The following is a 12711-nucleotide window of genomic DNA, read 5'->3' on the forward strand; positions in this document are numbered from 1 at the left end:
GGCCACGATCAGTTACACAAAGGCAAACGCGTAAATGCGAATTTAATGTGAGCCGGTTTGCGGTGCAGTGCGGTGCGGCAAGATGTCTTGTTGGTTTTTTATACGGCTAAATGCGTTAACCATTTGATCATGCGAATATTAATTGGCATCGGCGAACGCCGAAGCGCAGCTCGGCCTAATGTTTGTTGGCCACAAAAAGCGCATGCGTCAAATGCTGCCAGACATCCGATAGGCCAAGACACCAATCCAACCAGCCAGAATGACGACGTCTTGAGCGGGCTTCAATGTGAGTTTCTTCTCGCAAAAGACATCGTAGAGATGAAACTGGATGAAATCGTGTTTATGGCGTGCCACGGAAGACATTGGATGTATCCTTAGCCGAGGTATATGATATTGGTATACAAATATCGCATTCTTTTTATGATAAAATATAATCAAAGTTCTATAATTTCAGTTAAGAGCTTGAAACGTAGTGAACGAGTCATTTCCGACCCTATAAATCATATATATTCTTGATCAGCATGAACAGCCAAATCGATCTAGACTTGTCTGAAGAAAATTTTTATTTTTTTAATTTTTTCAACATTTTCAAATGGTTAAATTTTGAAGAAAAAAAACGATAAAATTTGAATTTTTAAAAATTTTAAATTGAGTATGTAGATTTATTAACCTAATAAAAACTAACATAGGAAAGCTTTCCGAATTAAATTTAATGCACTTTTGGCTTAGTTATGATCGATTGAAGATTCGAACCCATAGGATCATGGCTAACTGCAAAGATATGCAAACTTTGGCTTATCAAATATAGCTTCGATTATTGTTTTAATCACTTTTTAAATTTTTTTTTATTATATATTTGATAATTTATTGAACAGTGTTAAAAAATCAACTTATATTTAAATATTTTCTTGTACCCCTAGCATTCCAATGAATTATCACACAATAAACAAAAGTCTCTAGCTCACTGTTTCCTTCAGAAATATTTATTTTAAATTTATATTTAAATATATTTAAATTTATATCAATTTTTATATTTAAATTTCTATCAATTTTATATTTGAATTTAACTTTATTTATATTTTAAAAGCAGTGACTAGCCAGACTCGTGACACATGCTCATCTCTGGGCGGCTGCATTTGATGCTTCGCCTTGCGCTTAACGGTTTAAATTATTGTCTTGCCGTCTCACTCGCGTGCAATTTGTGGCGCGCAGCTTATCACAATTTCATTATTATTATTATTACTATAGCTATCGCCGTCCATACATATAGTCACCATCAGGACCCCAGACTCCCCTTCCCCCTCCTAACCATTTCTCCATCTGTGCGTTTATTTGTAATTGAAATTGCGTGACTTTATTCTTTGATTTCGCCATTCGACCATTCGACATTGGCATTGCCATTGCGATTGCGCTATTCTGGTAATGTGCTTTTTGCGTACCATCGTTGAGTCAACCTGTAAACTTGCACATTTTGGCCCCTCATTGGTGATTTATGCCTCTAACGGCGCACAACAAAAATAAATACAAAGAAAATAAATACGAAAAAGAAAAAAATAAGAGAGCGAGCTTTCATTTCGTTGCAGCTCAAGTGGCCAGCTTTGCTACCAATTCTGTTGGCCTGGCCGAAATGCCAGCAAGCAACGAATATTTGCCCAGCCCTTGACAATCGCGAATTCCCCAAGTTCCGCCCCCCCCCCCCCTGCGGGGAGGGTATAGTCCGAGTGTGGGGATAGGGGGTGGGGGGTTAGGGGGTTAGGGGGGTAGTTGATAAAAAGCTAAAGAAAAGCTCTCTACTCCACTGCTTGCTCTGGGCTTTCCCCATCTCTGAGCGCCTGCTATGAGTTGTACCAAAAAAACCGCCAGACGCCAACAAAACGCTTGCTCTAAAAAGTAGTCAAAACGCTAGCGTTTCCCTCTAAAGCTTTAGAAAAATCCGGTGGCATTTAATTTAGCTTGTGCAGGAAAGAAAATCAGTTAAGAATATCTCAGCATACAAGCCTTTTCACAATCTGCCCGTGTACGAAAGCGGTTTGTATTGCCACCACATGTCGAGTAGGGAAACGAAAGACATCTATGATCGTACAGCGAATAGGCCCACATCAGTGTGTGTCCATGACAGGTGCCGTAAGCCGAAAGTTGGTAACAAGCCTCTACAAATTGAAATTAGATATTAGTTTTTCTATGTACTAAAAGTCCTTACGATTTCTGTAGACAAAAGTAGATGAATGTCCCAACAGGAGAGTCAGCAAAAGGCCAAAGAAAGCAAAGTCCATTTCTCTTAACGTTTCCAGCTTGTAATTTCAACTGAAACTTAGGAAACCAATTCACCGGGTATTTATACCGTTTTCCAACTTTTTCCCCCAATCAACATGTGTTTTGTTTGTAAATTAAATTTGTTCAACAGCAGTGGTTTTTTTATTACATTGTATTGTATTGTATTACAAATATTAGGTATTTGAAATGAATAATTTAACTCGCACAAATATCATTTAAAATCCATGCCATTCTAAGCTCTGAGGAGGCCTCGTATTTGTGAATCTTATTACATAGCAAATCAATTCGCACTCAAATCTGGAGATGAATCGATTATTATTGCCGCCACAACCGGAGTAATCAAATCGAATGCACTTATTTTCAAACTTCGAGTAGGTCCATTTTGTCTGATGTCCTTTGCAATCTCCGTAGTCAGCCCTTCGGGAACAGCGCACTGCAAGGATCGTGTCAGAGATTAATTGCACACTTCAGGATAATAACATACGATTCCAAGCTGTTACCAAAACGAGCCCAAAGCTCATACAAATGAGAACTAGTTTCATTTTTTAACTTCGAAAGCCAACTAAAATTTTAGAATTGGTTTTGTGGATATTTATACTCGCTCACTGACTAAAATAATGAAAATGTGTTTCTGCTCATAAAGTTCTGAAAGGCGAATGAAATAAAACAAGTTCACAAGTCATGTAAACTAACAACATGCAGAATTAACGTACCATTTACACAGAAATTTAAAATATTTTTTACTTATTACATAGTTAGCCTTATGGCCGCAATTCTATACAAGAAATAATTTAAATATTTCATGCCCTAACCAGAGAAAATCCTTTTGCTTTATATACACAATTTTTCTGTTTTTGGATTTTTTTTTTATTTTAATATTTTTGTACAAATATTAGATATAAATAGGTATATGGCTTTGAATAAATTTAAACAGGGCTAACTAATCTAAATACCAATTGAAGAACGAAGTACGCTTCGTTGGCGTTGGCGTTGACATCATTTTCGGGTGATTTGATGTAATGCAAACCCTTTCACACTCAGAATAAGAAAAGAACCGATTGTCATTGCCACCACAACCCGAGTAATCAAATTGAATGCACTTGTTTCCAAACTGTGAGTATGCCCACATCCGGCGATATCCTTTGCAATATCCATAGGAAGCTACATGGAAACATCGCGCTGCAAGGATTGTGTCAGAGATCGATCGCCAAGTTTTAATTAATTACATACGGCTGCGAGCTGTCACCGAAGCGAGAAAAAAGCAAATACAAATTAGAACTAGTTTCATTTCTAACTTTTCAAAGCCAACTGAAATTGAGAGTCGGTTCTTTGGATATTTATACCACTCATTTAAATTATGGAAATGTGTTTCTATCCATAAAGTTAGATGAGGCGATATTTTACTGTTTTTAAAGCACCATTTACTCATAAATGTTTCAAAAATATATGAGCTATATAAACTAGTACGATATCACCTTACATGTATCCCATTTTGAATTAAAAAAAATATACATGTCAGTCACTTAAGAGTCCCTTGGCAATTAGTGAACATCTTTCTATATACTTTTTATGTTCTATATTCCACTAGATAAATATAACACTGGGTTTTGCTATCACTAAAGTAAAACATATAAAAATATAAATATATAAACCAACTTAAAAGAAATATGTCAATGGTAACAATATTATACCTTTAGCATTCACCAATCAAATAATTGAAATGTGTTCGTGTTGATATCAAATAATTTTCTCTAAGACTTATTTTAGACATCGAAAAATGGTAATACAAATATTTAATTTTTTAATGCCCCTTTGATTTGCAACACAACCCCTTCAATTGGTATTTCCCATTTATTTCATAAACATTTTTTTAACATTCCTCTGAACAAATAATATTCAAATATGACCTTTACCTATTTTAGTTTTAAGTTTTTTTTAAGCATATTTTTTCTCTATAGTATCAATTATAGTCTATATAATAGGGATTGATACAAACATCTATGCATCGTTCCTGGGTGTGAAAGCGATTGTAATTGCCGCCACAACCCGAGTAGACGAAGATGGTGCAATCGTTTTCCGCTGCCGAATAAGCCCATACCGCGTAATTTCCCGTGCAATTGCCGTAAGCGGGTTCCTTAGAACAAAAATCTAAAAGAATTATGTTAAATATTGATTGCCATTTTTAAGTAAATAACATACAGGGCTTAGCTGACACCAAAGCGAGCGCAAGGCTCAAAATTAGTAGTACTTTCATTTTAAACTTGAAAAACCAACTGAAGTTGAGTAAATCAGTTGATTGAATATTTATACTTCGTCTACGTTTCAAATAATGAAAATGTGTTTTTGTTTACTAGTATATAAATTATAATTTTCCGCAACGTATTATTTTTCTAGAAAATAAAATCATTTTGAGCTTGTTAAATGGGGGAAAAAATATATTAATAGTCAACTAGTTTGCAAAGTTTTCGCAAATAGTTTCAGTTAAATTGGTTTACTATTTTAATAACTTAAAACTATAAATCAAAACGTAACTTTATGCCAAAAATAGCACTAGTTTATAGATAATGAAACACATTTTTATTATACCCTTAGAGGGTATTATAATTTTAGTCAGAAGCTTGAATCGCAGTGAAGAAGTCATTTCCGACCCTATAAATCATATATATTCTTGATCAGCATTAACAGCCAAGTTAATCTAGCTATGTCCGACAAAAATTAATTTTTTTTTCAAAATTTCTCAAAAATTTTCGTTAAAATTGTCAAAATTGGCTAACAAAAATTTGGCCAAAATTTTAATTTTTTAAAATTTAATATTGAGTATGCAGATTTGTTAACCTAATAAAAATAAATATAGGAATCTTTCCGAATTAAATTTAATGCTTTTTTGGCTTAGTTATGATTTTTTTGTCGAAAAAAATTATCATATTAAAACCTCAATAAATATTGATTCAAAGAATGCGAATATTTTAAGCTGGGTTACAATCGATTTTCGATTCGATCCTACAATTCAATAGAGAACTACAGGGGTTTATAAACTTTGTTAGTTTCCTTTAATATTAAGTTTCAAGTCTTAAGCAGTCTCCTTTTAAATCATTTTTGGCCTTCTTCTGTTAAAACTTTTGCGTTTTAACTTTTCAGTCTGCCATTCGTATTTATCGCAAAAGTCTTGACAGGAATCCTGAGTGTAGAAGCGGTTCCTATTGCCACCACAATTGGAGTAAGTGAATTTCATACACTTGCCATAGCGTTCATTGTAATACCACAGGCTACGGCGTCCTTTGCATTTTCCAAACTCTGGCTTCAAGGAGCATACCTCTAGGGGGAGAAAAATGATTTACCTTCAGATGAGTTGAAATAATTTTGTATATATTATGATCAAACCTTTGCGAATTTTCGTTTGCTCTAACTGATACGTATCGTGCAGCGATTCCATCATTTCCTCAAAGCTGGAAACGTATACCAGAAAAAGGACAATCAAAAAAGCTAGACGCAGGCAAAGCATTTTGAAATATTCTTTAAACTCTCTGACTAACTGACTGACCAAGACCGTAAGCACTGCATTTATAGTCAAAGTAGAATTACTTAAAAACATCTGATGTTCTGTTTTTTGTGGGAATTATCTTTTCCACCAACTGTGTCAAATGTGTGATTAGCTGTGGAAAGCGCAAAAACGTGTGTGTGATTGCTCAATGAGTGTGTAATCGGGGGACAAAAATTATGCGACCGGTTGGCGAGCATGCGAATTCAATTAAATTTCCCAATAAATTACAAATGCATAGGAAAAATGAGTAAAATAATCGCACGCATTTCGCACGATGCTTCAGTTCAAAACGCAAATAAAATGCAAAAATAAAAAAATTCAAACCAGACAAGTTGACTTGTCCGGGCCCGGCGTTTAAACCGGTACTTAGCACCCCGATACGAGATTACGCAAGTGAACACCGAAACATCACCTTACCTCACCTGAGATCGCCCGAGATCGCCTTTAGATCGCATTGGAGATCACATCACACATACGCCGCGTGGCCCATTGCCGTATAACGTATAACATGAAAATTGAAAATGAAAACACATCGGAAAAACGCTCGGCCACAACTGAAATTCTAGATCAAGGCCACGCCCGGCTAGACCCATAAATATAAAATCACATCGATATCGCACACACGCAAAGTGCGTAAACTAGTTTGTATTATATTTTGGCTCCCGGCGGAGAGAGAGAGGATTTGGAGGGGTTTAAACCGATTCCAGGCAATGCCAGGTATAACGATAAATTGTCAGGCGACTGCATTTTGTCACATTTGGCTATTTTGCATTTGTAAATTACAAGACAAAACACTTAGCAGTCACCTCAGGAGATAGGAGCGGGCGTTACCGGGACTGGCACAAATTTTCAATTGCCGCAAAACCCAATTACACATGAAAATGTTTGTGACTTTTTTCCTTGTTAAGTGACTACTAAATGCAATTCAATTTTATTTAATTTATTTATAGCCAAAAAAAAGGGGCTAAGTTTAACAGTATTTTGCAACTAAAACTGTGTTAGGGTAACAGCTACATTAATATTCATAAATATATATTTATATCCTTGGTTTCTTTACTTCTGAGAAAGAAACTTGCTAAGTTGTTTGGCTTGATATTTAGAGCAATGAAAATATAAGCAAAACTATTCATTGGCAAAAGTTATAATAAAAGTAAATACAGAAATTATATATTTAATGTTGAAAATGCCAAATAAATCAGATATTATTTTCAATGCCAGCTAATGGTATGTCCTTAGGGTTCTGATTTGAAAGCAAATCGACCATTAAGTTATGGCACAGCATTAACTAAGTGAGCAGCCGCGCAGTGGCCTTCGCTTTTGGCCGGCCTTCTATAAACAAATAATATAAATTATTAATAAATACAGTTAAGTTTAGAGTTCGGCTTGCGGCCATGACAATTTTTGCCGGGAAAACCAGGGTAAAAACCTTTAACCGAATTGATTGCACATAATTCGAATTATTTAAATGTGGCATTTGACTCTTGATTTTTTTTAGTTCGCCACTCTTGGCCGACACTTGGCAATTATGGTCATTTGTGTGACCCTTGGGGCTGCCAAGGCCAGGAAGTTGAAGCCCAAGATGATGGCTTATCGGCCAGGCTAAATCTCTCGCCACTTTATGATTGATGACAGTTGGCTTGCCCAGTATTAATTTTGATTTTTTTTTTTTTACATTATTTTGTGGGTCGCACACGCAAATGAACCACATGGAAAATTGTGCAATTATTGCTAATAAAAATGTTTATGAACGTTACCTGTTACCCGATGCTACATAGCGATGGCAGCCGATGGCAGCGCCGATTCCCCATCCTCGGACGTCTGGTGATATGAATCACCATAAATCTAAGAGCGGTATAAATATTTATCGCAATTTTATAATCATCCACAGCCAGGCCAGTCCAAGACTTGGCCGAAAAAAGCAGACTTTTGCCTGAACTGGCCAATAGCCTCCGCGTGAGAATTGCACTTGCATTGGAATAGCAGAATAAGTTTGATATAAGTGTATATAAACCGGGGAATACCCTATGATAAATAAGAAGAAAGAAAGTTTAAGAATGATGCTTCTATTGGAAGAATCTCAATATTTACAGCTCAAGTTGTGTAAGATTTTGGCTTAAAATTTCTCATTAAAAGATATTTAAGAGGTCTCAAGGTTTACCATACTTATTTACTAAACCTAACTGATATATAACCCAATGTACCCTTAATATGAGCAGAGTATTTTACATATCTGTCCATAGGCCAAGTTCCATCGACATTTTATGACAGACCAAGTTTTACCACAACCATTGATATAGCTGAGATAGAGCAGAGCCAGAGCTAAAGCCTGTCCAGGAGGGGAGTAAAAAAAAATATCCGGCCGTGCAGGAATTTAGGTTAATTAGCAGGAAGCAGGAGGAGGAGACCTCACCAGACCCCAAATTGATCCAATAAACCGGGTACCGGCATAACGCATCGGAATGCCCGAAAAACTTGACCTGAAAAGGCAGCGGTCTGAGCATTGGCATTGGTTATTGGACATTGGTTATTGGCGGACATGTCCAGGACGCCCCGGTCCGACTCGGGAACTCCGCTCGACGTCATGGTTAATTGGGCATTCAAATGTCAAGTTCAATTTTGGGCCACATTAGTGTTACCTATAAAAGGGCCGTTGGCTCTGCGCTCTGCATAAAATGAGATTTATTGTTGCATTTTTCCATCTGCAACGGTTGGTAGGTAAGTTTGGTAGCTGCTGGTGGCAATGGTCCAGTGATCTGGGCCTGGCCCAAAACAATTGCCCAGGCCTCGGCCTCGGTGGCTTTTTTTCATCGTTTTGCCTTTGAATAATTTTCAGTTTGGGGAGCTCTCGTATAAATTGGAATATTGTTAGAAAAATGCAAGTAAAATTTTTGCTAAATTGCATTTACATTTTATGTGTGCCCGTGAATATTTTGATTTTGATTTAGTTTTATTTTTACAGCCTTTGGCTTAAGTGACACGTTGACATGCCACTTCCGGTTCGGATAATCGGGCTCAAGTTGGACGGCTTTTTTATCAACACAAAATGTACGAAATCAAAAAAAAGTGTAAAAAGCTTGCAATTAATTTCAGTTAAATTGCTTGTCTCTTAGCTATTCTAAGTGCAGTTAACTGGACCAACTAAAAACCAAAAATAAAAATGAATAAAGTGGAGTGAAAAATAAACGAAATCTTAAATCTGCGCTGCAATGGCTGGCTGAGCTTTAAATCATAAAAATTATTTCGAAGCTGGGGAGCTGGGAGTTTGAAGTGGGGGTTGGGGTTGGGGCATAAATCAAACGATAAGTAAATTAAAAGCCATAAATTTGCAATTAAATTTTAATTTGTGCAAATTGATAGCCATCAACGTGCCGAAACTGCCAATAAAAAAATTATGCCAAATAAATCAAGAGCTAAGCGAAAATACTTTGATCCAGAATCTGGCATGGAAATGCCTAAAAGACAGCTGGAGACAAATTATGGCTTGCACCTTAAGTCTTAGTGCTGGCAATTTCCCAGGCATATACATATCTATCTCTCCTCCAGCCATTTTGCAATTATGAATCTGCCAGCGTTATCTTGGTAACAGATTCGTCTTGGCCGGGCCAACAATCAAATTGCATTAGCAGGAGATCCCAAGTCTCAGTCTTAGTCCCACTCCAAGCCATATAAAATGCCCCTGGCTACAACCTACGCATTGTGGCCAATAAACAAAAGTGTGAAGGTCTCCACTCCGATCTCCCGTTCCGGGAATCTTTTCCCCCGGGGGCAAAAATAAAAAAAAAGGTGCAACACGAACTGCGTTGACCCTGTGGATCCGAGCAATCTGATGTTGTGCCTGGTCGGTCACTGAACATTATTGGATGTGATTAATTATGCTGACATTAATTCGGCTAATAGAAATATATCTCGTTGCGTTGAAAATGATGTTGACGTGATTGTAATTGAAGTTGTTAGTGGTGTTTGTTCCTGGTCCTGGTCCTGGTAGTAATGTTGCTGATCCTGCTGGGGCCGAATGGCTGTTTGCCTTTAACCCGGCTGGAAAATTGCCTTCACCGCTGCGTGCTGTGCAGTTTATTGCAAATTTGTTTGTATTTATGATAATTGATGGGGAGAAATGGTGAAAAGCGCTTATGAAAATCCATTTTGGCAGCGAGCATTAATCAAAACGATAATTGGCGACTGTTGTTCCGCCGTTGTTTGCTTTCACGCCAGCCAAGCATCGCCTCGCATCGCATCGCATCGCATCGGATAATGATAAAGCCGATTTAACTTTGGAATCAAGAGAGAGCAATTTGGGAAAGTTCTGGTCTTGGGGGGTTGTGGCAGCAATTAAGCAGCAATGTCCCGGCCATATAATCAACTCGACTCTCTAGCCTGAGTTATTTGCCACTCAGCGTCAACGTATTTAAATCAATTACAAACAGCAATTTGCCGCCAGCAACGCTTCTATTCCCCTCCAATCAAGGCATGCGTTTGTATTACAGATGGGATGACAACCTGCAGCAGCAGCAGCAGCAGCAGCAACAGCAGCAGCTACAATTGCAGCAGCAGCAGCAACAGGTCCCGCGTGGTCGTGTTAAGTACGCGTGAATTAATGTGTTGCCAGAGTCACTACGTCTTTTGCCCCGAACTGGCCCAGTCTCTGGCCACGATTGCAGATGGTTCAGCCCCCTCTTAGCCTGTCCAAGAATTTAACAGCCAAAGCGCCGCCCGGCTAACAGGCATCAGCCGAAGCTTGGTAACCAGGCGTCGCGTAATTTACGTCGATTTGATGTTGCCAACATAAATTTATCGCGCGCACATTTTTCGCCAGCGATTTGTTGCCAGCGTCGCCTTCATGTTGTTGGGATGTTGTCGTTGATGATGCTGCTGCAACACACATAGAAAAAATCTATGTCAATTGATAATTCTAAAAAATAAATGTCCACAATGTCTATATTTATCATTCTTAGTATAATAAGTCTTTATAAAAGGTACAAATAGTTCAAGATTCTTAAAAAATCAATGCAATTTCTTTGTGTGCACTTATTGCTGCTGGCGTGCTTTGATTTCGCAGAGCAGCAACCAACACAAAAATGTCGCAATACAATAATGAAAAAGCAAGAAAAATCATGTTGGCATGCGGTGGTTGTTGCTGCCATTGCCGTTGCATTTTCGTAAGCAACATTTCTGCCAGATATTTTTATTGACTGAAGAGGCCGCAACAGCAACAGCAGCAGCAGCAACAACAGCAGCAACAGAGCAGCAGCAGCAACAGCAGCAGCAGCACTAGACAGCATTAGACTTTTTGAAGAGGCGCCTGCGTGCATGAAATATGGTGCTTCGGCAGTCACATGTGTGCATTTGTAGCGATATTGCTGGTGTTGCATGTTTTGTTGCCCCCGCCATGACATATTCGAGGAGCAGGAAGTCGTTTTGCGTTTGCGTTTATAAGTTGCTAGTGTTGCAAGCAACTTGCTGCCACAAGTGGTTGCCAAAAGGATAATGTGAGCATTGATGAAAACTCGCAAAGTTTTATTAGCAATAATAAAGGTTGATGTTTCATCTTCTCAAATGTTAAAATAAAATACTTTAGAACTGGTTTTTCTGGATACTTTCTGTAATCTATCGTTATAGATCCCAGTGGTTTATATAGTATTTTTTTATCCTACCTCTAGTAATAATTCTGAGCTTAATTTTCCTTTTCTTCTCTTTTCTTTCTTTCTAGTATCGTTCCTTGTAGAGCATCAATAATGCTGTTTTATTGATTCCCTGGCATTTCCCAGATATGTGCAACTTGTTGCCAGTCTAAGCCGGCAAATGATGTCATTAGTACAAGGTACAGCACGCAATGGGAAATTAAGAAATTAAGTGGGAACAGTTAGCAACTCGGCAGCATGTTGCTGCTGTTGCTGCTGTTGCTGCTGTTGCTGCTGTTGCTGATGTTGCCGATGCTATAGCTGCCACTGTATAGATATTAGCTGCTACTGTCCTGAGGGCAGCACGCCAGTCTAATTGCAAGTGGATCAGAGAGTCATGCAAATTGTTTTGCCATGCGAAATTGCTGTGAACTAGCTGACAAAGAGGAGCAACAAGTTGCAGTTGCAGTTGCAGTTGCAGCAACCATCGATATAGCTGGTGGGTGATGTTTTGGGCCCAGCTCCGCCTTCCCAATTACAGGCGATATGTATTGGCAATTGACAATTGGGGTTGATCGGAGCCGAGAGCGAGTGATTTATGCACCGGACCATTTAAAGTCCGCGGCGGTTCCATAAACAAATTGTCGCCGTGCTCTCTAAATGGCAATGGCTCTCAGACGCTGCTGCTCCTACTGTGGCTTCTACTGCTGCTGCCATGAAATTGAGCTGTAATTGAATTGCAGTTGCACTCAGGATACTGGGCTTCGTTTAGTTTCTTTTTCTTTTTATTTTGTTATTTGTTAGTTTTTGGCCATCTTGCAATTTATTGCACGGCATTTCACAATTAAAACACCAGTCTGCCAGGTAGCTAGCGAGCCACGTCATTAGTTTTGGCCCCAAACAAATATGGCCATTGTGTGTATGTGTTTGTTACGAATTCAAACATTTTAACATTTGTTTTGGCCCGCTGATAATTTGCTGACTAGCAATGCCGCAATGCAACAATGTTGCCAAGCCGATCGATCCATTTGCCCAATCATTCCAGTCAGTGGAACATATTTCCAGGGAGCACACTCTAGAGCAGGTAAATATTACTAAAAAAAACAATGAAAAATATAATAATAACCTAACCTAACCTAACCTAAGAAAACAGATTAGAGAAGATATAGAAACAGTATTTTGGTATTAAACGTAAGATAACGCAGTGATCACTCAAGGATTTGACTCAAAACTATTACCTCAACGTAAAAATAATGAAATGAATTATTAAAATAAAGT

At 38.0% G+C, this 12711-nt stretch overlaps 1 protein-coding gene and 2 long non-coding RNA genes across 3 annotated transcripts; all 3 read right to left on the reverse strand.

Annotated features, from left to right (window-relative positions):
* Positions 1-1918: 1918 nt before the first annotated feature.
* On the reverse strand, positions 1919-2490 carry LOC110185808 (uncharacterized). Its single transcript, XR_015273231.1, has 2 exons — positions 2201-2490; positions 1919-2150 (listed from the first exon to the last, which is right to left on the reverse strand). It is a non-coding gene; the product is annotated as an uncharacterized LOC110185808 (long non-coding RNA).
* Positions 2491-4106: 1616 nt separating this feature from the next.
* On the reverse strand, positions 4107-4566 carry LOC110185674 (uncharacterized). Its single transcript, XR_015273312.1, has 2 exons — positions 4474-4566; positions 4107-4422 (listed from the first exon to the last, which is right to left on the reverse strand). It is a non-coding gene; the product is annotated as an uncharacterized LOC110185674 (long non-coding RNA).
* Positions 4567-5301: 735 nt separating this feature from the next.
* LOC110185756 (kunitz-type serine protease inhibitor) lies at positions 5302-5794 on the reverse strand. The gene is made up of 2 exons (XM_020954759.2): positions 5656-5794; positions 5302-5589 (listed from the first exon to the last, which is right to left on the reverse strand). Exons 1-2 carry the CDS (start codon positions 5774-5776, stop codon positions 5360-5362), a joined length of 351 nt encoding a protein of 116 aa, XP_020810418.2. The 5' UTR covers positions 5777-5794; the 3' UTR covers positions 5302-5359.
* Positions 5795-12711: the final 6917 nt, after the last annotated feature.

The sequence above is a fragment of the Drosophila serrata genome, unplaced genomic scaffold (genome assembly GCF_035046125.1).
Source record: "Drosophila serrata isolate PLE 108 unplaced genomic scaffold, ASM3504612v1 contig_382, whole genome shotgun sequence".
Classification (NCBI taxonomy): domain Eukaryota; kingdom Metazoa; phylum Arthropoda; class Insecta; order Diptera; family Drosophilidae; genus Drosophila; species Drosophila serrata.

Bases quoted from the DNA above. Each gene is read 5' to 3' on its own strand.
- LOC110185756 (XM_020954759.2), bottom strand. From the start codon at position 5,776: ATGCTTTGCCTGCGTCTAGCTTTTTTGATTGTCCTTTTTCTGGTATAC. The intron at 5,590-5,655 runs GTTTGATCATAA...TTCTCCCCCTAG, and splicing joins GCAAACGAAAATTCGCAAAG to AGGTATGCTCCTTGAAGCCA.